The sequence below is a fragment of the Sparus aurata genome, chromosome 12 (assembly GCF_900880675.1).
Source record: "Sparus aurata chromosome 12, fSpaAur1.1, whole genome shotgun sequence".
NCBI classification, from domain to species: Eukaryota; Metazoa; Chordata; class Actinopteri; order Spariformes; family Sparidae; genus Sparus; species Sparus aurata.
The window spans coordinates 17,440,942-17,468,145 of NC_044198.1; the positions used below are offsets into that span (position 1 = coordinate 17,440,942).

The window sequence follows — 27,204 nt, forward strand, 5'->3', positions numbered from 1 at the left end:
GACCCTTGCTGCTGCCTTGTGTTTGTTTACGTGTGTGTGTTTGTGTTTGCGTTTACCCACATGCAAGGTGTGATAGACTCTAATTGAATTGCTCTTTCTGGCCTGTCCATGCAAAGGTCAATCGATGTAAATACACACAATCAGAGTGAGAGGAAGATTTAGGGCAGCATTTTGTTGCTCTCTGCATGCATTCGTTAGTTACACATTGCATTTGCCTGGAAGACTTCGATGCCCCTTCTCTTTTAATAGATAAACTCTTTCTGCCTTGTCACCGCTAAAACATTTACAGACGCTTTATTGAAAGCAAAATAAACCCCCCCCCCCCGTGAACATTTCTGGCTCTCGTCACTTGTTTTGGGTGTGACCTTTCTTACAGATTCCTTGCAAGTTTTTCGTCGGTTTGCTTTTCCATGTGCACACGTGTCGTTATGAGTGAGGCTACGCATGAACCAGATATCCAAGGCCATACCTGACCTATGACACATGCCACAGTAAAACCGGAACAGGCAACGAAATTACAGAATTATTAGGATCTTAATGTTTTGCTTAGTATTGGCTATGATAGCAGTATGATGTGGTTCCCCCTTAATAGCACCTCACAAAATGGTCTTTTCATATGTAACAAACACAACTTAATTTGTTAATAATGGCCAAAGATTCTAAATTAAGTCTTTATAACCCAAATATTCCCCAAATGAGGTCTTGCTCATAACTGATTAATTAGTAGTTTACCACTTATTAATCCACACAGTACCAAAAGGTGAATTGGTTATCAGTTAAAACCCAAACACTGGAGGTTAATGGCTATTATGACGAGTTTTATAATGATTAATAATCAGCCAATATGCTACTAATATGCTAATAAGCAACTAGTTAAAGTTCAATGGTTAATATTGTATATATATAAAGTGTTGTCCTGTATTTACATGTATAGTCCTGTAAATAAGTTTACAGAACATAAAAAAAAGAAAAAAGCAAGGAAACCCACACTTGCACATCCACACAGATATACTATACGTCAGTTAAGTCATTCAAACACGTCTGCACATTTGCATTGATTCACAGGGGACCTCGCAGCAACACACGTCACTCCCACATATCACCACATGCAGCTGCTCCCGAGAGACTCCTACAGATGCAACGTGTCTCTCTGCAGGATGTCCACATCACAGGGGAGTGTTTTATCCCCCACACCATCAAACGCAAAGAGAATACGAGTGTAAATCAGGTGGCGTCCATGTCAGTTCCTTGACATTGTGTCTTTGCGCAGTGAATTGCTCTTGAGCTCTGTAAATCTAGATAAAATGGCACTTTTATTCTGCGGAAACAAGAAAAGCTCTCCTCGTTTCTGAGCAGTTAAACACTTTCAGTCCTCTCCTCCATCTCCCTCTGTCACAGTCCGCTCTCCTTCTTTTGTCTGCTCCTGCCCTTCTCCTCCATCACTGGAGGTCATCCTATTTTAGCGCTCGCTCAAAACGGAACTGATCTAACCCAGATTTAAGGAAAGCCAAGTATGTGTCTCGCGCATGTGTGTGTGCGCGTGTAAGTGTGTCAGTGACGCAGGGAGAGAGGAAGCATGAAAGCATTGTGTAGGTAAACGAAAAACACAGACGGCGAAGGGAGACACTGTGTGAGATTATTGAGCAGCGGAGTGCATCTGGGTCATCACAGAGTCATCATGGGCAACTTGGCCGACCGGGTCGGGCCTAAGAAGCGGTTTGTGAGGGAGGCCAGCTCTCTTCAGAAGCACCTGCTGTCTGACTCTGGAGATGTAAGTGCCGCTGACTGGCGGTTCTGCTTCAGGTTCTGAGAGAAGATTTTATGTTGCATGAAATAGGAAGAGCAGGAGTCACTGTGCCAGTTTTTTTGTTTTTGTGAGAGCTGTAGTTGTAGTTTGAAACAACTCTTTGCAGGCACCGGAAAAGTAGAACTAAAATGATTTAAAAGACAACTACTTTGTGACTTGATATATAACTTTTCATTGTGCATTGCATGAATTTGCAAAAACATGCATCTCAGATTTCATACATTTAGCAGTTATATCTGATTAAAGTAAGTGTTTATGTTTGCTCTTGTAGAACGACCATGTCATACTGTGCTGCTTCTGGTGTTATACTATAAACTTGCTGAATGTGGTCCTGGTATTCTGGTAATGGTTTCCGATGGGTGTGAAGTTTCCACAAGTGAAAGCTGAGAATTCCATTATGTTCCATCCATTCACCACTATTTCCTCTAAATTGCCATTATAGCCATTTGTATTTAATTGGCACAGTGCGGTCGTCACTAATTACCCTGAAATCATGAATAATCTCCACTTAGCACAGTGCAGCAGTAGCACTGACTTAAAAGACCTACTTCATCTCATCCTAGTCTGCAAAACATTTATTTTCAGAATTGTGCTTCTTCCATGGTCAGTTGTTACAAACGATTTCACCCCTTGAGCCGTGCACACAAATCACGTTATGCACAGAGTTATTGGGTTTGATATATGAATCATGTTTTGTATCCCCCAGAACAGCGCAGAATGTGTGGTGATTGAGAAGACATGAGATAAGAGGCACCAAATGCAGAGGGATACTGCCAAACTAGGTGAAATCACAGTGTGATTGCTTGGTCGTAGGCCGTGGAACAGCGAGGGCGCTCTGTGATCAGGCTAACAAAGCACAGTGTTGTGCGTGCAAATTGTTTTTTTCCTCCAAGAATTCTATACTGTTAAAGGTCAGCGTGTTCTTGGTTTATTATGCCTATAGGGTGACGTAAATAAGGGAGCATTTTTGATTTGATGGCTTCAAGTGAAGACTCATGCTGCTCTATAAGGGCATCTTAAACGTGTCTATAAAGATGCTTGTTTTCTATATGTGTGTGCGTATGATGCCTTTTTATGCATCACTGTATATACGCATTTTCCTCAAGCCTTCAGGCCCATCATCGACTGCATGACATACAGGCTGTCACTTGTCGTCTGAAGGCAGGGTGTGAATGATATGCACCCAGGGGCTCATGTCAGTGAAACCTCTACTTTATGGTGGCCATCCATAATATGACCAGGGCAGGCCCAGTCTCTCAGGGGTCAGATTGAACCAAGATGTAACCTCTTCATTTCAGTTAAGCCACAACTTAAAGTGTGCTTTGCGTTTTCCCTGATTTAATATGCCAAAACAGATTGGCAGAATGGTCAGTGGCAGTGGCAATACATCTAGATATAATCACTTGAAGACCTCCATCTTGGCAGTATGATTGCACTGAGATCTACGACCACCACCAACTTAGTGATGAAAGTATTCTCCTGCGCTGTACCAAACTGTAGTTTATCTCCCTGCACCATCAGTTGGAGGGCAAATGGCAATCAGCGTCTGAATTATTCAACGACTTTTATGGGAAAGTGTGCAGAAGTAATTTTTAAATTAATAATTCATGTTTCACTTTCCTAGGTATGTATGCACTATACGCAGTATTTAACAGTGGTTCAACAGTAAAAGGTTTTCACTATCAACTATCAGATCCGCTGGACTAAAATCAATGTGGTGATCACGAATGTATTTATCCTCAACCCGATGGGCAGAATAAAGGTTGACAACATTTTCGCAAACCTTGGATATGTTGCAACATTGCTTTCTTTGGGGTAAATTTTAAATAACATGCTGTAACGACAATGTGCTTATGGTCCCGGTAGGTACAGGCACAAACTTTACCGGGTTTTGTGGGCACAAACACAACTAGAAATTGTAATTGTAAGAAATTGGTCAAGGTTTGATACCATTGATTTGACTGGAAAAATGTCCACCATACCTTTTAAATGATCCAATGTTTTCATGCTTACAAATGTAGAAACGCTGTAATTCCTCATTTATAGCACCCAACGGTTTCAATGCTTACAACTGCTGAAACACCATTTTTGGCAGCGGTTTCCCGCTTGGCAGCCGTGTTGCCCAGCTACACAACACAACCATGACATGAAAGTAAGCTCATATACATGGGATGTGATTGTGATATGGCGAGTATTGTAGAAATCTTGATATGATGATGTAGGATGTTGAAAAAAAAATGAATATAAAAAGGCAACATGTTATTCTCTCATTTAGATACCCTTCATATCCCTAGCCAAATGTCAGAATCTCTTAATTTAATGTTTAAAAACCTCAATGAACACTGACCTGAATGCTAATCTGATCTAAAGCTCAAAATAGTACATTCGTGCTTATGCACCAAACTCACAGTCATGTGAAGAGGCCAAAAAAAGGCCAAATGATTGATGAACTCCATGACTAAGTAATGATCATGGCGAAAGAAAACACACAGGAATTTTGTTGCTAAAAAAAGAGGTTAAAACCTTTCAGAAACAGTACATGACTTCAGAAAACTTCCTGTAGCCCTGTCATGTGCTTATCATCATCCCTGGTGGCTATAGGAAGGGCCTCAGGCCAAGGGCTCCAGTTTGCATGCTCTTTTCATGGCTGCTTTGCAAGACCACAGAAGAGCTTTGAGCTGGAAACTAGAGAAACAAACTCGAAATAGATGAAAGAGTGTGGAAAGCCACTGAGTCCAGTGTGAACTACATTTTATGCTTTTTTTTTGCAGAATAGAAAAGATGCGTTTGTGTTTAGTGCGATTTATTGAAAGTTACGGTAGTCGCTCCATCAGGTGTTACATTGAAGACCACATATAATATCAAGCATGAAGCCAAAACTTTTACCTTGGAGCATTGTGAGGAATAGATCAACTCCAACCTGAACTCTATTGTTAACATGTTTTGTTTCAGATTGCACCATATCATACGTGTGTTTTTATATTGTAACACACTAACACACAGTCATTGACTTTTGAGAAGACTCCCAGGTTCAGGAATGAATTTTCCAGCCACCCTTTAGTGCAGTCATGAGACAGTCATGGGAACCTGACCCCATTACCTTGCCCTGATCTCATCAGACCTTCTGATGAAGTCAGATGTAGTCCCTTGTTTCATATAAGAAATGATTGAAATTTGAATTGCTGGCCTTTTCAGTTACTTTTTTAAAAAGGGCCTTATTCGAGTGCCAAGGAGCTGAACATTTCCATCTCCTATGTAAACTAGGACTTTAAATTTGTTAAATGGACACACTTTTTTTTCATTCTGCCTTCTTTATTAGACTTATAATTGAAAAAGAATTGTAAAAATGCAGGTAAAAAACAATGCACCTAGACATACAAATAGGTTGTCAGTTTGACTCCTAAATTCTCCCTGCTTTAATAGCCTTTGTGGAAACATTTCAATGAAATAAGAGTATTTATGTGTTTGGAAACAGGCATAACTAATGCATTGGGCGATTAGTCTATTAATAAAATGATCAAAGGTCGGAATGACGTGGTTTAAAAGCCACATTTAGCCCTCTGGGTGTCAGATGAATAGGTCTGGTCTACAGTTATTCTGGTAACTGTATCAAGCTTTGGTTGTGTTTTGAGCTAAATACAAACACAGACGTGCTCACAATGAAAACAATAACTTGCTAATGTTTAGCATGAATAATGTTTACCATGTTCATCATTGTATAATAGCATGTATATGAACATGTAAGCATAAGAAAACTTCTTAAATAGTACAACATTTAAAAAGTATTTGCCAAATTAAAAGGGCAGATGTTCGAAGTCATACTAAATAATCCTGCTTCACATTTCTGGGAAGTCCATCCAGTAGTTATTGATACATCCAATGGAAAACCACAAAGGTTAAAACCCATGGCTGTAACAACTTGGTAGTAAGATGAGGCCCCAATGCAGCAAAGCACTCAGAAGGCAGGATTCAGAAACAAAAGGCGAGCTTTATTTAAACAAAAGCTGAGTGACACACAAAAAACAAGAATCCAGGTAAACCAAAACTGGGTCAAATGGACAAAAAGTAGTAGAAACACAGAGGGCTTCAACAAAGTGCAAACAAAAGCAAATTACAGATCTAAGACACTGGAGAAGACACTTCAGACACTAGATGTTTTACGGGAGGGAAACACAGGGTGACAACACAGGAGAAGACTGAACGAGCTGACAAAGACATGTGGGAGAACAAAGACTATTTACAGACACACTAACGAGAGGATCAGGTGGAGGTGGAGAGAGGCGAGAAAAAGACAGGTGAGGGAAAGGAACGGAAAAACACTGGAAGGAAGGAAAACTTTAAGCTGCTGGTGGCGCTACATTTTACGTCAGGGGATCACCACTGTCTTTGGATGCATCGTCTTGGCACCATTGACATCTCAGTAAACTAAACAATGGTAGAAATTCTTGAATCAGTAGAATCACTAGGCCTCTGCTGATCCTCTGGGGACAATGAACGTCTGTACAGAACTTGATGGAAATCTGTCGAGCAGTTGGGTTACTAGGGTTATTGAAATTACCACAGTCAAAATTAATCAAAATCTCTCATCTTGAGATATTTGGGTCTGGACCACAATGGTGGACCAACCATCCCTGTAGCTTCCTGATCCAGTGACACTAGTGATGATAAACTGTTCCAACCTACAGCTAGCTGCTTAATTATCTTTAGCTCTTGTTTACATGTCACCTAATTGGAAGCCATAAACCCATTAAATGCTACACACTACAGCTCAGTGCTTAGAAGGGATACCCTACCGTATGACTGTTTTGTCTGAAGGTTTCAGGCATACAGTCAGAGTAATGGCTATACAAGTATGCTTGTGACTAAGTAGGAAAAATAGATAATAGGATGGTGACGTGCTGGTAGTTTTATCTGTAACTTACTCATAAGCGTGATGGTCACAATACCACGTTCATCACCAGTGTATGGGCTATGACTAATAGGGCACGATGCTGCCTAGTGTTGCTGTGTATAGGGACTTGCTATGGAAAAACCCTTGATCTCTGTGGAGCGTGACGAGTCGGATATCACATGAGCCCTTGTTGTAGCAGGCACTTAACACTTTATATTTCAAAATTCCTGCTACTAAGTGTCTGAAAAACGATCTTAGAGATTTACAGTACTGCACAAACAAAGCACACACTAAAGTATTATCAGAGTCATTATCATGATCTGGCAATAAGTGCACTTGGTGGCATTATGTCTTCATTTAGACCTATTTTACTGCTTTATAGAGATTACTATTGAAACATTGAGGATATGGGTACTCGTTCTAGTGCATCTTCAGTGGTGTGCACATTACATTGAACAGATACCACTTTCCTCTGTGTGTTTGTCCTTGGCTCGCTCCCACTATGTACTTTTTAACTCTTTGTTTACAATCTACTTTTAAAAGTAAGCCATATCTGCCTCCAATGTGTACACTCAAAACACACTCATATGAATGAATACATCTGAATAAACTTCAGACAGAAGTGCAAGACATATATTCCAGTTCTAAGAGCAGAGCTGATTTCACAAATCTATAGTTAGTGCAAATAAGACAAAGATAACTAAAGCTGAGACTGAGCTGGAGTTAGCATTAGGGAATGGATCAGCTGGGACAGTGGGAGGGGTTAGTAGACCATGGTGGCGCTCTAATAGCACTTTACCTCATTTGAGAACAAAACACGCAAGAATTACAAGCAAAATATGATGATCTGAAAACGAACACATCTACACCGACCATGGCAGAAAAACAAATCTAACAATAGTCTTATATAACAAGAAAAAGTTCAATACTTTGGAAAAAAAAAGCTTATTTACTTGCTGAGAACTGGATGAAAAGATTGATTCCACTCGTGTGGCTGTATGCTAAAAATTAAGCTAAAACCAGCAGCTAATTAGTTCAGCTTAGCATAAGGACAGGAAGCAACAAGCCTCGTCTCCCCAATGGTAAAAAAAAATCTCCCCACTATCACCCCTGAGGCTTGTTCATTAATTTTTAGCACCTTGTTTGTTTAATCCATAATACAAAAAAGTGGGCAAGCTGTCGTTTTAAGGTGAAAGAAATATTCCATCACATATCTTCATGTCTTTTTGCTAAGCTAAGCTAATCGGCTGCTAGCTGCTTCATATTTAGCATAGAATTATCATACATGCTCTTTAACACTTAACATTAGACTTAGGACATAATTACAGGGCAGTGTGGAGATGATGCCTGGATGTGCGCCCATTCGAGAGTAATATGCACATTAGGTGTCAGTGAAACCATGCTAACCTGTGCTGAAGCAGCTTAGGTGAGCTGTGCTGACATCAGTCCAGTGACACATTGAAAACTCATCTGCCAGATGGCTCAGGGGGAGGGCTTCTACCAGGGAGCACTTTAATCAATCTGATTAAGGGGAAATGCTGCCTGTATTTTTAGCCACTCCACGGCAGGCCAGTGGCCATTCATTGAATTTTGTTTCATTAGCTCTCGTGTTTATTTCTTGGATGGGTGTACAGGGTAAACCAAAGTAGAAAGTAGAGTAAGGCAATTTGCTGTTTTAGGTAAAACAGTCCTTTTGGTAGTCATTTAATAAATAAGATAAATAGTTGTTTGATTTATTCAAATAATAAGGGTGTCATTAAATTACTTGAGTCTGCTACTGTGATGTTCACATTACAATTTGTCTTACAAAGGGGCGGCCTGGGTCACTGACCGGATGCTGTTAAATGCCAACAAGAAGCATGACTTTAACAGGAAAATCCCCAAAGACTTGCCTCCACAGTCAGCGGGAGATTCCAGCGAACTCCCTTCAGACACAAGGCAATTTGCTTCCAACACAAATACAATGTTCAGTGGAAATGTGATTTAAAAATGACTGCAATGTTCTGGTTTTTACCCTAAAATGAAAGCAGGCAAATCTGCATGCTTCACAAAAGTGATAGAACGCACTTCAATCTGCTTCAAACTAATAGACAGCTTTTAAATGAAATAGCCTGCAGTGCCAACATTATAGAAAAGCTCCAGCTGGCTCCTGAAGATTCCTGCCTAAAACATGTGGTCCGTGACCAGCTGTCAACAGTTGACTCATTTGCCGAAATGACTGATTATTTAACCTGATGTAATTTAATAGAGGTACAAGTCACTGTCAAGAAAACTATCCCAGATAGACGCAATAATGCACAGTTAATCAGCACAACAAAGTGTAATAATGGTAAACAAAAACAAACAGGAGATATTCAAACAGATTGGCTGAATTACGAGCTAGAGACAGATGAATCATCATTAGTAGCTGTGTTCATTTCGAAGATATGATGCAAAAGGAAATGCATCGCTGCATACGCTGTGTTACACATAATAATAATAATGACCTCTGTGTTATTCTACATCTGTCCACATCTGTTATTTACCCCGTCTTCTCTCTTTACCAAAGAAAAAATGTGCATCGTGTCAGTAAGTGGTTTACAGTTTAGTATGCACCGCCTCATATTTACACACCGAGACTGTGTAAACATACTCTTCCTCTCTCTGACAGATTAGGATGTAAGCCCTCATGCAGCTCTGAGACCTGTGCCTCACTATGAATCACGGAGCAGAGAGTCCCAGCTGGACTACTGTTTCATCGTAACCATTACGTATTATAAAGATGCATCCATAGTAGGACTGTATAGTAAGAGTTTAAACTGGTGCTGTGTGCAGATTGTAAAGCTGGGTGAGTGAGTCTGTGGATACAGGTGCATGCATGCCTCTGGGACCCTGAGCTGCTCCATCACAGATGTGTTTTCTCTAATGTGGGACAGTGGGGAGTTGCCTGGAAAAACCTGGCCATATGAGGCAATGTTTTCTTGAAAGACTGAGCTGTTCCTTTTTTGTTTTGCTGAATTACTCATCCCAAATAATTCTTGACTAAAGCTCTAGGACATGAGAGACGGACAAATCGTTATCAGACACGAGTAAATCACATCAGTTCTGTGGAAATTCAAAATTGCTGGCAAATATCTCTGTGTGTATGTGTGTGTGTGTCTGATGGAAAGTGTTTTGCTGTATGTGTGTTACATTTTGGGTGACATTAACATTGCATGTTTTAATGTTAGCTGGCCCGGCGCGTGACCACGTGTAATTCGTAAGAAATTCAGACTGCACACTTCTTCATCTTAATTTGGTGTTTGCATAAGAAGTGTCGCTAAACAGCAGCCATGAAATCAAGTGATGTCAGTTAGTCAGCTTGTGAATGCCATTAGCTAAGAGGAAAAGCTCCTTTGATTTCTCTTGAAGAAACGAGCCACACGCAAACAACAACACTGCAACATCTGATGATGTGGATGGAAAGTTGGGTGAAGTTTTGTAGTCGACGAATCATTTCTGCAGCTTCACAGCAAAACAGAGCAGCAGCATCCACAACTGAAGTGGATGGGGACTTGTTTTAAAACGTGATAACCGCATAAAATGGCTCAATACAGCTCTTCAGGCTTAATCCAAGTATCTTCAAGTGCCAAGATCACAAATGTATTTGAAGGGACCTTACTTGCACACCACTTCAAACATGGAGGGTGCCAACACTTTTGGCTTAGCAGCTAGAGGGAAGTTTTTGTCTTAAAAAGGGACGTAAATAATGAGACCTCAACCGACTTTCCAGTAACAGGGTGAACCTATCCTTGAAGGAGGTTATTAGAATACATTGTCTCGAAACCCCCAATGTTTACCAAATTTCATGGCAATCAATGTTGAGACAGATTTTCACGCAATAATCGAAAACTTTAGCCATGTTTACAACGCAGGGTCTTTCCCTAGGTACGAACCTATGGAGGAACTCTCCATTTTCCATTTTCTATTGCAGGGACCAGGATCTAACTATCCAAGGACGTCACCCCAAACAAACGCCTTCTCTCAAACACACCAAAAAAATGCAATCCAAAGGGTAGCTCTTTTCAAAAGTGGAACTCTGGGGGTGGGGTTTGCAGCGCTTAACATTTCAGAAAAATGTTTACAATCCACAGCATGGAGACATGGAGGTATGGGAGAAATGATAATAACAAACACTGATGCTTGTCCATCATGTGTCAAAAATGATGTGGAAGAACAGCCATCACTTTTCTATACATCGTGGTAGAAAAGCAGACTACACCAGGCTCTACTTTTTAATTCTTTTTTTTTTGGGGGGGGGGTGAGTACTTTAGGTGCCACTCTGCTGGTAATGCTACTAAGGAAAAGTCATCATGATTCATCCTCTCTGCAAAAGAATTTTATCGCAATTATCCAGTTGTTTTTTTTAAGGTATCTTTGTTTGGATCAAACAGCCCTACATTTCATGCAAGTAATACTGCTCAAATATTGTTCTTTCCTGACCTTTCCTGACCTGTAGAATATAATGTAATCCTTGGAGCAAGAACTCAAAAATAACCTTCCATTGAATTATGAGATTTTCACTGACGGCAATATCACGAGGGTTAGCCCGGAGGGGCTAGATGTTTACATTGAACTGAGTGTGTGCGTGTGTGTGCATGGGTTCCAACTATTATGGCCAGCGCTGCACCCTTATGGACTCAGATTCAGTCCACATGATGGATATCGTAGAACATCGATATTGATTTCCGTCCACTCTGAAAAAGCCCCTGTTTCATCATGTCGTGGTGCAATTGGAAACGGTCAGGCTCAATTTCATAAATGGCAGTCTGCTACTCTGTCTTGCTGTTTCTTTATTTCTCCACGTTTACTTCACCTTCTCCTTCTCTATTTTATATTATACTACATCAAGACAGTATTGACATTGCAACCATTAATTCAGGCTTTAATTGCCCCTTTACCCTGTATTAACATCACTAACAATGACTAGGCTATAACTACACGTTGTGCCGTCAAACCCTGCAGACCCTGCAACAGCAGCATCCCCATCTTCAACAAAACATTGAGTGACATTGAAAGAGACAGATAGTCCAACGAGATATACACCAGGTCATGCAAAACCAATACAGCCAGGGAATAAAGGCAAATAAACTAGCATCATGATTTACCACTGACCAGGGCAGCGATTGTCAAGAAAAGCCCCGAGGATTTCAGTCAATCTCTGAAGACTTGCACAAAATGGAAAAATCCTATTTATAGCCTGACTTGTGCCCAAAAATGTCAGGACACAAATGTTTTTCCCTGACACCGCCGGAAGCAGAACAGGCGAGGTAGATGGAAATAATCAAATTGGATAGGGGAAATACAAGGGGGGGGGGAAATGTACTTGAGCACAATGGGTTCCTTCATGTTGGATTTTAATCAGAAACGAACAGAATAATGGAAACTTTTCTTCAGCTGAACATACCCTACTGATATAACAACAAAGGTGAATGAGAGGAGCTAATGTGAGTGTGTATTAGGGGTGTCACGATTCTCCAAATCCTCGAATCGATTAAATTTTCGATTCTAAGGTCACGGTTTGATTCGACCTGCGCCTTCAGTGAAAGAGGAGGGGGTTCAAGTTCTGTCGATGGGTCTCCATTGTTGTAAGAGTGGTGGAGCCCCTTTCAGGAATAGGGCGGTACGTGAGGTGCGTGCGTAAGGTGTGAGTGGGCGAGCGAGAGTGAGGGAGAGTGCGTACATGCAGACAGTGAATGAATGGGAGAGGAAGGAAAAGTGAAAGCAGTAGCAGTAGTAGTTACAGCAGTAAAGTGTACAATACAGTCTGCAGTTTGGCTGTGAATAAAGGCGACGGCTCCTCAAGATACAGCAAAGCTCCCTGGTATTATTTCCCGACCAGCTTCACACGTGAATGGGGGTTCACCAACAGTAAACACAAACTTCGGCCCCACAGGAAATCATCTCCCTTGTGCTTCCTGACCACGATCCGGGAGCCGGACAGGAATGGTGTAACACCATGCTATCATTTGGCTGGCTGTAGCTAATAGCTGCTGGCTTAGCTAGTAGCTAAGTTAGAGGAGGTTGACTCACAGCACTTCAGCACTTACCATGTGTGTTTTTTTCCGCTTGGCAAGCCGACCAGACGTGACATGGGGGTGTGGCAGCATCGACGATCCCATTTTTTTAATTCGAAGTTCGAGATTTTAACTTAATTTCGGTCGATTTCGATTTAAAATCGAAATCGTGACACCCTTAATGTGTATGGGTGTCTGCGTGCACAAATAGCTTGACAACCATTTCTCCCGGTGTTTTGATAGAAAATCCAAACAGCTGATCCATTAATTTGTCTACAGTCGTGGCTTGTCACGTCAGAACTGTGACTCAACTGTGTTTTTGAATGATCCATTCTTTCAACCAAAGCCCAAATGATGCTTTGTAACAGGTGTGAATGGTTATGAAGTTGTCTCAAGAATGTGAGGAAGCTAAAATAATGCCCATCAAGTAGGAATGATTTTTTTTTTTTTTTTTGCAGCAGCAGCAGCAGCAGCAACACATGTAAATGTTGCCATCAATGCACAACCCAGCTCCCAGAATTCATTTTGGCCTAGAACGTCTCTACAAAACCACAGATATGTTAAAACTGGACGTTTATGTTTATGTTGCAATTTAGGTAGGTTGCATTTTGTAATTCCCTTTTTTCACAATGCTGTGCCTAGGCTCGTGTTTGGTTTAGACCACGATCATGGATAGTGATGGTCTGACTTCCGGTGAAAAATGGCTGGGCGCATGCCATAAATGCAGCCGACCCTGGTTCGATTCCGGCCGGAGGTCCTTTGCTGCATGTCACATCCCCCTCTCTCTCCCGTGTCTCCTCTCTGTCTACTGCTAATAAAGGTGTCTATGCCAGGAAAAAATCTTAAAAGAAAAATGGCTGGTTTTGATGCCATGAAAACTGTTGGGAATGTCTCCAGGTGTCCCAGTGTTGGGACTCAAACACCAGTCGGCCGTTTGGCAGCTATGTTGACTTGAAATAACACCACCCCTACGCTTTCTGCTGCAACAAGTGGCTGATAAGCATGTCATGTGAATGCGATACACCACGTTTGATGAAAATGTCCAGCGTGGACGTAACCGTAGTTTGCAGAAACTTCAACTGCAAACATTTTATCGTGGCGACTGGGCTGCACTGCAAAGAGAGATAAACTTCTCTGCGATACAACTTTCCTTTTAGAAACTGCATCCCAAAAACACTCCAGCTTTAAATTACACTTATTGGTACAAAGTTATACACCTTATGTTCCTTATAGTTGAACTCTCTGTTAAGAGGTCTGCTTGGAAGCTGTTTCCAATTTAGGATTTGGGGCAAAAAAAAAAAAAAATCCACATAAATGAGTCTTATGTTTTACGATTTATCAAAAGATCTGTCTTTTATCAAAACTACGACTGTATATACTGCTGGAGTCAGGACGAAAAAACCACAAATGGGGCCATTAAACTATTAGAAATGTTATCTGAAAGATCACGCACAGATTGTGGATGTCCTGGAGAGTCAGCTGACGATAATACATGTTTTTCTAAGTGACAAAGCTGTTTGTCCAAGCTCTGCCAACTCTAACTCAACCACGGGTTGTCAAATATTGGTTCTCATGTATTTCCCAGCAGGGATAGTGTATTGATTTGTACTCTTTCAGGAGTGCCATCTTGCCTTTGGTCATTGGGTGTAATCATTTTGTCAGCATATCAAATTCTGCCTGAAGGGGATGCCAGCCATTATCTAATTTCACTAATGCTAGTATTTTTGCTACCCAGAGCGGCTGCACCATTTACAGTCTGTGGTGTCATGAAAACAAAGTTGATGACAACTGAATGTGCGGAAAAGGAAAAAAGTCTGAGGTGACACATGCGAACAATGACTGCGCGAGTGTGGTCCGTGTCAGTTGTGGATACGGTTTATTCCAATCTGCTGGACACACACACACACACACACACACACACACATACACACAAATAACCCGACACCTCTGCCACAGCACTTGTGATGGATTGTGCTCTTTTGTGAGTCATTATTCTATTTGAAAGGACTCACTTCTCCGTCGTCATCATACACTCGGGTGGCTCGGGTCTTAAGATCTCATTAAAGCGGACCCGTGCGAGGAAAAAAAAAACTCCTTCATTCATTCTTTTACATTCACACTATTGCAATCCTCTAATTTGTTCTCTTGAACCCTTTACAATCCAAGGATCAGGAGACACTTCCTCTTCCCTCCTCTGACAGTAGATGCCTAATTGCCTGTCTTTTCCCTCCATCCCTCTTTCTCCCCTCTCTCTCTCTCTCTCCCTCTCTCCCCCCTCTCTCTCTTTTCTCTCCTCTCTCCCTCGCTCCGTGTCTCTAGAAGTGTGACTGCCTGCTCAGCCTAGAAGCCTATTCGGCGGACCAGAAGCGCCGCGTGTGTCAGTGCCTGAAGGACAACATTGACAAGCAGCTTCAGCTTCACAGGAGGGAGCCTCACGTTCCGCATTTTGAACAGGTACGACACACACGGACACACGCACTCGCACATCTAGGACCACTTCCAGTTTTTTTGTGTCTGAGGACTGAGATGAATCAGTCAACACATGAACACATGGGAATGCATATTTTTGTGCGTACCCCCCCATCACAGATAGCCCGTGAACATCACACACTCAGTGAGTAGCATGTAACACTTTCCTGCAGCTCACATTACCATCAGTACGATTTTTCCCTTAGCTTGTACATTTCTTTGGGGCGAGTTTAATGCTGCCTTATATCTGGCCGGATTTGAATAGTTGCGCTGCTTTTTTTAATGTAATGTCAACTCAGTGCAATTTAAGCCGTTCCTGGATCTGTTCTGTGAATGCTGTGAATATTTGCCAGCAATAGCGGGTTTATGTCACCGCACTTCATATATTTATACCGAGAGTTGCCTTGACAGAAGTACAAAGTGTTCACAGCTGTGTTGAACTGCATTTGTTGTGATCTTTTGAAATACTGACCAAACTACAGTCCTAAACACTGCGAGCATCGAGGAGTTTTTCTCAGCGTGCTAGTTTACGTACAACCTAATATTTAGATAAAAACCCTCTAATTGAGCTGTGTGACTTGAGAGAATCAGCTCCTCTGTTTTGTCGTTTTATTGACATATATGTATTCATGTCCAGCTCGCATCTTTCAGAACAAAGTGCAGAGAAAGTGTTGTTTAAAGGTCAATTGAAGTAGTGCATTGAGATCAGGAAGTTACCTGCAATTACTAAATGAATGCCACTCTCAGCTCCAATATCGCCTTTTAAGTTATTGGATATGAGTCCAATATCCAATCTCCTATCAGGTTTTTGGTCTTTACCAACTACTGAGGGAAATATGTGGCTCTTTAGCTGCAAAATCTCCACTTCTTTATAACCTAGCTGCTAACTGTGTTCTTTGTTTAATGCTAAGTAGATCTGTTGAGCATTTTAGCTGAAAATGGTTGCCTCCTCTCAACCAAACGAGTAAAGACACGGGTCGAAAAACCAATACAATTAGCTGAAAGACGCTAAATGCCGAGGAAACCTGTAGAATCTGGTGATTGTTCTCTACGGAGCCCTTTTACAATACACATTCAGTAGTGATTTCACTCATTGTTAATCTAGAAATATTGATTAAAGCTGCTTTTAGTTCCGTATGATTCACATTTGCAGACCTGTTTTAAATGAATTAAATCAAACTGCATGCTGTGAAAAAAAAATCGACCTCTGATAACAGAAACCATTAAACTCACTGTTGTATTAACTCACTACATTTCTTGTAATGTAGCAGGTGGTGCAGGTTGCTGTCATGTCAGGACTGTAGCTGGTCTTTATAGTGCTCACTGGGCTTTGACCGCCCTGATTAAGAGTCTGGCTGCTGCGGAGCGCCGAATGAGATTGATGTGGCCCAGTTCGGTCATTTCAAGCGTTGCTGAGGGAAATCTACTCACAACCTTTTTCCCTTACTTGTCAGCTTCTCTAATTGCAGATCATTTTTTCCTCACTTCTTTCATTTTTGATGAACAGCGAATAAAGCCACATTCACATCATAAATATAAAAAGGAACCCAGTTTATTTGAGTTTGGTTGAGAGGTGATTAATAGGGATAAATGGCCCTGTGTGTAGACATCACACCTGTTGTACATTAGAGCTTTAACTCATCAGCACATGAAAGAGAGAAAGAGAGAGGGACAAGCTGACTGTCTTTCATCCCTTTCTCTCCCTGCATGTGTGTGTGTGTGTGTGTATTCATGTGTGTCCCTGTGCATGAGAGTGTATTTTTGTCCATATGGTTCATCTGAAAAGATTGAGGATGGGACCTGATAACCCAGAAGTGTAAATGACCCAGAAGTTGGCCTCGTATTTAAATATCCTCCGATATGCGAACTAGTTTTGGGGCTGAACTTTATGAACTTTGACCAAAAGTTTCGACAGATTTAAAGAAAAAAAAAAACTGTTTCAGAAATAAGATCAATGAGCTTTGTTTGTGTTCTTTGCCTTCTCCTTCTCCCTAATCAGTGTCAATTAAGTGCATCAATACATTTACACACACTGCATTGTTCAATACGCTCGATGAAATAACAGCTTAGCGAGCATGCTAAGTCACGTATGTCAATGCCATTTACCCAAACCAGGGTATTGATTAAAATATACAGTATGGAAATGAAACGCGTTTATTTCTTTTCCAATTTCTATTAGAAATGAAGTTGTGCATTGATCCCGGTACGATATTTTCTTGGCCCACAGTATAAAAACCTTTAATTGGGCAGCTAATTATGCTTCTTAATGCTTCAGCTGTTTTCTTTTAAAAGAAAGCAATATACACCTTAAAGTGTGCAAACTTGGGTGATGACTCATAGGAGGAGTTACTCAAGGGAGACTGATCTGATCTGTAAACTCTTGCCGTATATTTTAGTGTGGATAGGGAAATGTTGAGAAGTCGTTTTCCTGCTCGGACATAATCTGGTGCTTTGTGGCAGTTGTTGATTTAAAGAGAAAAATCTTTCTGTAGCCTCGAAAACAGTCTGTGATTGATCATTTTACTGTGATCACAGAAGTAAGAGTGTCCTTGTCTTTTGTAAAGACACGTATTTAAGAGATGAATAATATGTGGTGGGAACACAGTCCGATATGAAGAGGGACCGTTGGCTTCCACCTGTCTCACCTGTGTTGTTGGATCCAGATATCAGGTGCCAGGTTTAGATATAGACACATATTCCAATCATAACTCCTGCCGAAGCTGATGCTGCCATCTCGATTCAATTATAGACGCCAGTGTGGATGTGTGTCCTGACCTCTGGCATTGTTCCTGTACTTTGCACAGTTATTAGAACCTTTTACTGTAATCGCTGATTAAAATCTGAACAGTGTCCCCGAAGGCAGAGGAATACATGCTTAATCAAAACATTTTACGTCCTGACAAATTAGTTCACTTTTGATTGCATTTTTCTCCAGAGTACCTTGGAGGCAAACACTTTGTATTCAGTCAACTCCAAATGTGTTTAAACATATGCAAATCAGCTTTGTCTATATGAGCAATATGAGGAAAATGCCTTGTATGGTACAGTATCGGTTGCACGGGAGCCTTTTAAAAAACAAAGTGTCCTCTGTATTGTACTGGGCATTGTTGAACATATTTTAATTTCGTATCGGCAGAAGAAAAAGGACATTCACGGTCACTGCATTAACACAAAATCACAATAGCCACAGAAAACATTGAAACATCCCAGAGAACATTCCAGCGATTCGGCATGGAAGAATATTCCTCTGGCAGTGCTTACAACGTCGTTCCTGCCCTCATTCTTCGGTGGCCTACATTTGAACTTATTTTGAAAAACAGAATAGAGTGAATCTTTGATGTGCTGTGTATATTCCTGCCAGGGAGTAAGTATTGCAGCAAAGAAGCTTTAGAAAAATTACCCATTGACTCAGACATTTCTCTTGTGTCGGAAAAACTGCATTTAGTCCTCTCACGCACAAAGCTGAGTAAATCCACACTCAGCTGAAGCATGCACTTTACTCAAGAGTTACGGTCAAGTGTTGCGGAGAGAGCGGAATCCACACCAAAGGGAAAACACACATGCTGGAGGATTCGTATTCATTCCATCTATGTAAGTGATTGTTCATTCATGTGTCTCTCCAGCAAATGGGGTTTCTCCGTCACAGTGTTGATGTCAACAGCTGCGTTAGTTCCTCCAGCCCCTCGGTGCTTTGAATGCTTCCCTTTGGGAAAAAAAAAAACCTGGACGTGAGCCCTTTTTACTTGGAGATTCTCTAATCCTCCGGTCCCTCTGTGAGTGGGGCACGGTGACAGTTTGCCAGTTTCTATTTTGTGTGCAGCTTCATTTAAAGTCAGAGGATTTGGGGCGAGGGTTTATGATGACTAACCCCAACTCGAAGAATATGATGGGAGCCAAGATGGAGGAGAGAATATTATACAGTAGCTGACATTATACAAACTAGGTTTCCATCCAAATGTAGCACAAAACTACCTCGATGTGATCTTTCGATTAAGCTAGATGAGATTAAGTTAACTGTGTCGTCCGCCACAGTGGATTTCCTTTGGGTTCTACCAAAGTACATCAGAAGTACATAAAATAACCTACACCACACATAGCACAACATGCCATTAAAAAAATATACAAATATACAATTATAAGGTGTTGGTTTGCTGAGTTATTTTCCAGTTGATCAACGCAAACCCAAGCAGCAACCTTGGGGCCTGAAAAGTGAAGCCAACGTGAAAGTACCACAAACTGCAGTGCATCATACGGCCACCAGAGGCAGTCTCAAGAAAGCCAATCAATCCCAATGAACCCCACAGCAGAAATTTACATGTTTACAGCCTGGTCCAAAAATGGTTTCGGTGTTCATACAACTCTTGTTTAAGTTATGTTAAGGCTTAAAGTCATGCATAATTGAGGGCTTTGTTCCCTGCTGTTGCTCGCCATCTCACAGGTGATGTAGAGGAAGGCGTTCTGTCTATTTGGACCAAATAAACCTCTGCGCAAACTCATGCCAGTCACTCAAATAAGCACAAATGATCCTGCAATCAAACTTGTGCAAATAATGGCGTATTTGCTTCTCTGAATGCGTGAACACACATACTGTAGCTTGTTATGCTTAGCTAGCTTGGTAGCTTCCAACTTCATGGGCTTGTTTAACTCACTAGGCTCACATCAGCTCCACCTAGGCTCTACCTCTTTCCTTGGCACATCCAGTGACATGGTGACACCCACTTTGAGCTTAACCATGGCTTCAGAAACCTATGGGTGATGTCATGGTGGCTTTGTCCACTACTTTATACACTCAATAAAAAGCTATGTAGAAGCTATGTCATCTCATGATGAAAATCTTGCATTTACGTTTGTTTGTAGTGTTACAGTCTCCTCATTGGTCCACACGAAGTTTTCATCTGCTGTCATTTTGCATGGATGTATAAGTCACAGCTTGCACCGGATTTTTCTGAATTTTCAGCAATTGACAACTGGTGAAAACCCACCTACAGGCAGGTGTTAAAGATGAGGATGATCTTTGACAGAGACCCGTACGAAGACCCCAAGGCAGCAGTCAGGATGTCAGGTTCTGAGAAACTGGCCTGAGTACCTTGCTGTGCCAAACACCTCCAAAAATTAAGAAATTTAAATAAATCAGTACATTGAATAAACTGAAAATAATCTTTTTCACCTCACACATGTCACACCGCACACCAAATCTCATACAGTGACCGAGCTGAATGGAGGAATTTGGTGCTTTTTGCCTTCAAAGTAAAAGCATGAAAGTAGAAAATGTTGGCTCAGTGTAAAGTACATAAATTAATAATTTTCAAAAGAAAAACAGGAGTGTAGTGTCATATCCCTCAGGCCTTGTAAATCTGTGAGCTCCTTCCTTGGAAAGCTTCCGGTACATTCTTGTCCGGGCAGCATTAGCCACTAAGCTGCTCGACAAATACATTTGTTCAGCTGCACACATATACACACACATACATACACACAAAATGGGTATTAAAGCGAGACCGGCCATTTTGAAAACAACAGACGCACTTCAACACACACTGTTATGATTTGATGAGCAATGCTGGCACTCTGAGTCAGAAGAAGAACACAAACTATCTGCAGTTAGAGTGGCATAAATTTCCTATGTGAGACCATTGGCTCACATGAGCAGTGAAACAAAGATGGGTGCTGCTAATGAGTAAAGTGCGTCTGTTGAGGTTTCAGAGGCTGCTCGCTCCGTTCACTTTCTCCGGTTGTCTCATTTCACATTTATGAGAATCCGTTTTAGCTGCTGAAGTGGTTATAATACAGGATTTATGCTGGAGGAAGCAGTGACGCAGAGACTCTGTCACACTCGTTCTCTTGACTCGACAAACTATCTTCTCGAACAAGTTTCCATTTCCCTCCACCTCAGGCAAACACGTATACACTCAATCGTCAGTACAGTGAATTTCAGGATTGCTAGGAAGCATCTGTGAATGAGCATCTTTTGAGAAGTGTATCTCACTACAAGGGCGCGCTGAATCTTAAGCAGCAGCACAAAATAACAAACGGAAAATAAACTAACTCTCGCTCCATTTCAGGTTTATCAGAAAAACTGAATAATTCATTGTTTCCCCAACGTTTTCCCATTTTGTCTCCAAAGATTTTTAAGAGCCGCACACACACACCCGCAGCATCTTGACATGTGTCAATTTGTCAGGATATGCCACTATCTTACTGTGTTTCCCAGCGCTGCAAGTCAACTTTTTGAGAAAAGCAGCAATTTTACCACATTTACTCCCCTGCATTCTGTGAATGCTACAATTAAAGTCTGAGACACTCCGCCGCCAGTGTCTGTTACGCTTTAGTCATCGATATCTAGCAGCAGCTCTTTGAGTCGGTGATTAAATGTCTCAATGGGAGTTTGAAGATGCAGATTTAGAAAGATAAATACAGCAATCTGTTAACAATAAAAACAAAACAATAAACGCTTACATTTCAACAACTCCTGTATGTAGAGTAGAATGAAAGAGATAACAAGGTAGAAAACTACTTTAAAAATTACTTTTTGAGCGTTCTTAAAACATTGGGAGACACTGCACACTTAAAATAACACTGCAATAGTTCACTTTTACAGTTCGGCTTTATGCACACTTCAAGTTCAAAATGAAACACAACTGTGAAGTAGTTCTGTAGCATAAAGTACATCTAATGTGTACTCCGATGTGTGAACACTTAGAACTGTACTCAAAGTAAACAAAAAAGTGGCACAATTAAATGTTGAACTGGTCCAGTAACAACTATACACAGCTCGTCAAATGATATAAATGCGCTCAGTTTTTCAAAAAGGTTGGTGTCCCCTGAAGTATACAAATTGTTTTAACAACTGTACTTATTCACAGAAGTATACTTAAGGGTGCAGTCATTCCTTTTTTTGTAAGAGGACCAGTGATTCAGTGGTTCATCTTCAAGTTCTTCAAATGTATTGCCCCTAATTGGTTTTGCAACAGAGCACCAGCAAGACATCTACAGAAAAAAAAACTAGGGCAACTGAAAATTGACAACAACCAAAACAAAAAGTGTCTGAAAGCGGGTGAGAAAGGATCTGACATGCACGACGCAGCTCGAAATCTGTGCTGGACCAGAAGGAGATTAGTGTTTGATTTTGCGCCTTACACAACGGGGAGAGGGGGATTGTCAGGATGAGGCTGATGATAGTAGAGGAAGCGCATTATAAGTGATAACCTGGTGATAGACGGTGCGCTGGTACAGTCGACGAGGGAGAATGTGAGGAGGGAGCTTACAAATAAGTGAAAAAAAAAGTTTTTGACAGTTTATTTTCACTGGTTGTCCAACGAGGAGAGGAGTGAGAGAGGCTGATGCACACCTGTGATCTCATCGGAAGTAGGGAATGAAATACGGCATAAATATGAATATTTACATTGTGTCTGTGGAATATAACAGCCTTCTTTAATGATCACCACTAACATAAAGTCTGAAATCAAGATGGTATGCGTAAATTATCTAAATATAGAATAAGATACAGGCAACATCTGTGCAATCACGTGTTCATGTGATTAACATTTCTCCTGCTCTCTTTCTCTCTCTGTAGCCGACACACACCTTCCCCTTCATTGTCTTTAATTAGACACGGATGAATTCCATTTGTCTTCGCTCGTCCCTTTTCTACACACACACACACACACATAACACAGGAGCAAGCATGCTCCATGCTATTCTTGGGATTTGTGTTGATGTGTTGTCTCACGAAGTGTGACATCCAAATTTAGAACTTGTTCAAATGGAGCAGATATGAGGGACCGAGCTGAAACACTTGATATTATATCACACAGTGCGGCTATGACTTGTGTTCTTGTTTCATGAGATTTCTGTTTCTGAAAAGATGCTTCCGAAAGGTCTCGATGGCAACTTACACCCCTTTGCCACTGGATAAAAAATGTTTTGTCCAGTGGCAATTTGTGTTGAAGTTAAGGAGACTGTCCCGTAAGCACTTTATTATTTGTCTCAAGGAGCGATTGAACACAATTCAATCGTCTTTGGGTTTGAAAGACTTCATCAGAGTTAAAGATACAATATTAATAGTACAAATGTAAAGACCACAACACTGTCAGACAAGAGAGCAAGGCAGACTCATCCATCTGAAAGGATTCACTGGAATGTTTTTACTGGGCTTAGCCCACATATATGGGCAGATTGTGGTGTTTTATCCCAAACTATCAGGATCGCTCTCCACAAATCAAGTGCTGAAGCTGTCGAAAAGTTTCTCCACTGCACCTTTTGCAGAGTTCTTGCTGTGTGTTGTCGCGACGTAGTATCGAACAAGGATATTGAAGACAGCTGTCCACTTACTCCCGCAGTACCTTATTGTTTATTTTGTGTGTGTGAGTAACAGAGCTCTCTCAAACTTTTCCTTTGTTTGCAGAAAGTCCTTTAGCACTTCAAGGGACTGCTCGGGGAAAAAAGAGTGAGAAAACTCTGGCGTCCTCCAGATAATCCCACTCCTGTATACATGTCAAGAATTCAAGAGCGTATTTTTTCACTTTCATCCTTCTACACTACATTAACATGGAGGCTGAAGTTGAGGATTTGAAAAGTTTACCAGGAAAACTCAACGGAAGCCTTTTGTTTCTGCTCTCTTTCCCTCCTATCCCGTCTCTCCCCCCCCCCCTTCCTTACCCTTTCACATTTTATTGCAGCCGTCAAGTGCAAATATGCAATCTTTCACCCTCACTGTCTGTCTGTCTGTCTTTTTCCCCCTCTGCTGCCTACCTTTCCCTCACACACTCACACACACTCACTCCCACAGCTCAGCTATGTTATTCATTGTGGCCGGTAGTGTAGGATTAATCCCCCTGTCTCTCTTTAAACATTAATGATTTCCCTTTGATGGAGTGGTGTTTGGCTTTATTTTAGCTCACCTTTAACTATTCATAACTGTGTTACATAACGGCAATTATGCATCGGCACAGGAGCCGGTATAGATAAGAGCCCCCTCGCGGACTCAGCCCTAAGAAAGCTACGGCGGAGCATGAAATCCTGTTCACTGTCAGTTTTAATTACGCACATTCTTTAGCGGGAGAAAGAAATGACGTCTGCTCCGCTGAGCATGCAATGGAGCCGGGATAATAGTTTAATTCGTAAAATAACAGGTCTCTTTTTAACACGGGAACATTTTTTGATTAACAGTGTTTGATGACTCTGTGAACTGGGAAAAAAAAAAAAAGAAAAAAAACAGAAGAATCTGCCACCAATTAACAGAAGGAGGCAGAAAAATAGAGCAAAGTGCTGGGAGTAAAATGAAAACTGGCGTAGTCCTGTTTGTCTCCGGTTGATATTCTACTTCTGGATGTCAATCATTACTGCATGCATCATCTGGAAATGTTTCTTTGAGAGAATATCCCTTAAGTGCACAGCGAGGCAGACAGCGGTCTGCGCAGTGTAATAGACAGTGTTTAAAATAGCTATTTGAAAAGCCCATTATTTATTGGCGCATGATATGATTAGATAAGGGTCCGATGAATAGCTTACATGGCTCCCCTTCAGGTTCGATGCAGACACATGGTCATTGTAACAGATAGAGTTGTGTGTGTGTGTGTGTGTGTGTGTGTGTGTGTGTGTGTGTGTGTGCCCTATTAGGTGTGAAAGACATGGCCCTTAACATCCTGCTCTTTGATAGGTTTTGATTCAGTGCTTTGATTTGCGACAGAGAAACTTCTAAAAATAGCACGTAGGGGAAAAGAGGGTGAAGAGAGAGAGAGAGAGAGAGAGAGAGAGAGAGAGAGAGAGAGAGAAAAGCGAGAGAATGAGGGACACTGGCTGCTTTGGTCTCTGGAGAGTTAGTTGCATTTGATCTTTTCATACCCATCACTCCCTCTTCGTTTTTTTTTAATACATCACATTTCCCCCTCCTTTCACTCTTACACCTCCGTCTCTGGGCGATTCCATCTGTCTTCATTTCTCCTCCTTCACCAAATCCCCTTTTATTCTATCTCTTCTCTCTCTCTCTCTCTCTTTTGCACACGTTGGCACGCACGTTATTACCGAGCTTCGGGGGGGGGGGGCGAGCGGAGCTGGGACTGCAGCAACAACACTGACAAGAAAACAGTGCAAAGGGGGAAGAAAAAGAAAGCCCTGACACATTCAGAGGAATCGGACAGGGAGAATAATCACACATGGTCACATTGGATTAGCAGCCTTCATCTATTTGCGCCGCACACGTGCTCTCTCTCTCAGTGTGTGTGTGGGGTGTATGTGGATGAACTGTGCCAGTCTTGGCTTTACTCTGGGACGCAACATCAACAATAACACAACTTACATACTCCCAACTAAGCAAGCACCACGTCGTCCAGATGCCTGTGTCTAAGGTAAAGTATGTGATCTTTTGTACTGCTATGAAGGTCAAACTGAGAGCTCTGTCTGCAGACCTCTGGTGATGTCTCTGTAGTTAGGACTAGGATTATTCTGTATGTGTGTGTGCATGCTTTTTATGTGCATTTGCCTGTGTGTGCGAGGAGCACTATTTGCATACCTTTGTGTCACGACTGTTGTGCAAAAGCGGCCTTGGTTATTTCTAATACATTTGTATAGCCAGAGATTGTTTCATAAATATTTTACCTTGTACAGTAATTGTCTCTTTTGAGATTGGTTGAAGGATATGTGTTCCATGTTTTTTGTTTGTCCAGATAACAATCGATATGTTACTCTTCTCTGAATTGCATAAAGTGGTCATCAACATAGTTTTGTGTAGGATATTTGATATTTTCGAAATTTGGAAAACCAGACAGCCTGCCAACCTGGCACCTTGTTTATCTGCTTTCACGTCTCTGTTATAGACTAAATGATTGGAGAACTCATGCTTCGTCCTGTGTTGTTGGTAGTTGCTACTCTGAGGAAAACGTAAAGCGATTTGGTTGTTTATGCAACAGCGCCGCCATCATTTACGCCACTTGGAAACAGAAGAGGGCCGCAAGTTGTCTGCTTCCACTTTAATGTAATCTATATCTGGTGTGATTAATTCATTAGTTAGTTGTGTTTTAGAAACTTTACTTTTGTTGATGTTGACTCGAAATCACATTTTTTGAGTTCAGTAATTATACTGAACTGTTACCAACTGTATGTAAAACCTCCTTTTTTGTGCCCGACATTTAGTAATGGATAATTGTTGAGCAGCTGCGTAGACAGACAGCAGGTGTGTGTGACTTGTACCTTTCAATGTCAAATGTTGCTTGTCACGCAGAGGAGATTAAAAAAAACCCTTCTCCTGAGAAGCATCGAGAGGCTCTTGAGATAACAGAGGTGGAGAAAGGTGAGAGACTGCAGAGAGAGAGTGTGTGAATAAGTGAGTGACAGTAAGAGAGCACCATGTTGTTCACTCGGGTACGGCACATACATGGGTTTATGTAACAAGTAGTTTCCTTACGAATGTACATTTTAACTGACTCTATAGAAAATATGCAAAAGAAAATACAGATTATTATGAGACGGCTGATTAGGACAGCTGGTAACACTTGGAGACAAAGAGGGTTCAATGAGATGGTGCAATAAAAAAAGAGTCAGTCAAAACTTGAATGTGTTAAACACCTGCTAAGTGTTTTTCTTTGTCAAACTCTGTCCTCTGTACTTTTAAGGGTACTGATCCGAATTATGTTGGAGCTACCAAGTAGTTATTCATGTTCAAAGAGAGAGAGCGTGCAACAAAGGTTGAGCAGGCCAGCACATCTAACCTTAAGAAACACCTGGTCAAACATAAAATATATCTTAAAAGCTCTAAACAGCTCTGTGTTATTAATTAAGAAATCAGAGAAGTTGTTTTTGGAGATCGGCTTGGCTGCCTTATTTGACGTTATCTTAGCATTTTTGGTAGCGTTTGCCAAAATTCAGCCCCGGGCTGTGACCTAAATTCCTCACCAGCATGCTATTTAGTATGCTAATACAGTATGTGAGGTTTTTAAGGTCTGAAACTAGTAGTTTATGAATTACACACTATTTATGGGGAAATACTGCACTATGCAAGCACTGCTGTA

The 27,204-nt window shown here is 41.2% G+C and overlaps 1 protein-coding gene across 9 annotated transcripts in view; it reads left to right on the top strand.

The window, feature by feature from the left end:
• The window catches only part of rgs3a (regulator of G protein signaling 3a), a 156,679-nt gene that overhangs the window by 77,000 nt on the left and 52,475 nt on the right, over positions 1-27,204 (top strand). For 7 of the 9 annotated variants that reach the window (XM_030436370.1, XM_030436372.1, XM_030436371.1 and 4 more), the window contains one exon: positions 15,053-15,187. In XM_030436370.1, the coding sequence (XP_030292230.1) occupies positions 15,053-15,187 (135 nt within the window). Of the gene's footprint in view, positions 1-1,570; positions 1,772-15,052; positions 15,188-25,005; positions 25,546-27,204 lie in introns of those variants that run through there. The other 2 variants (XM_030436377.1, XM_030436378.1) reach the window with 2 other exon arrangements.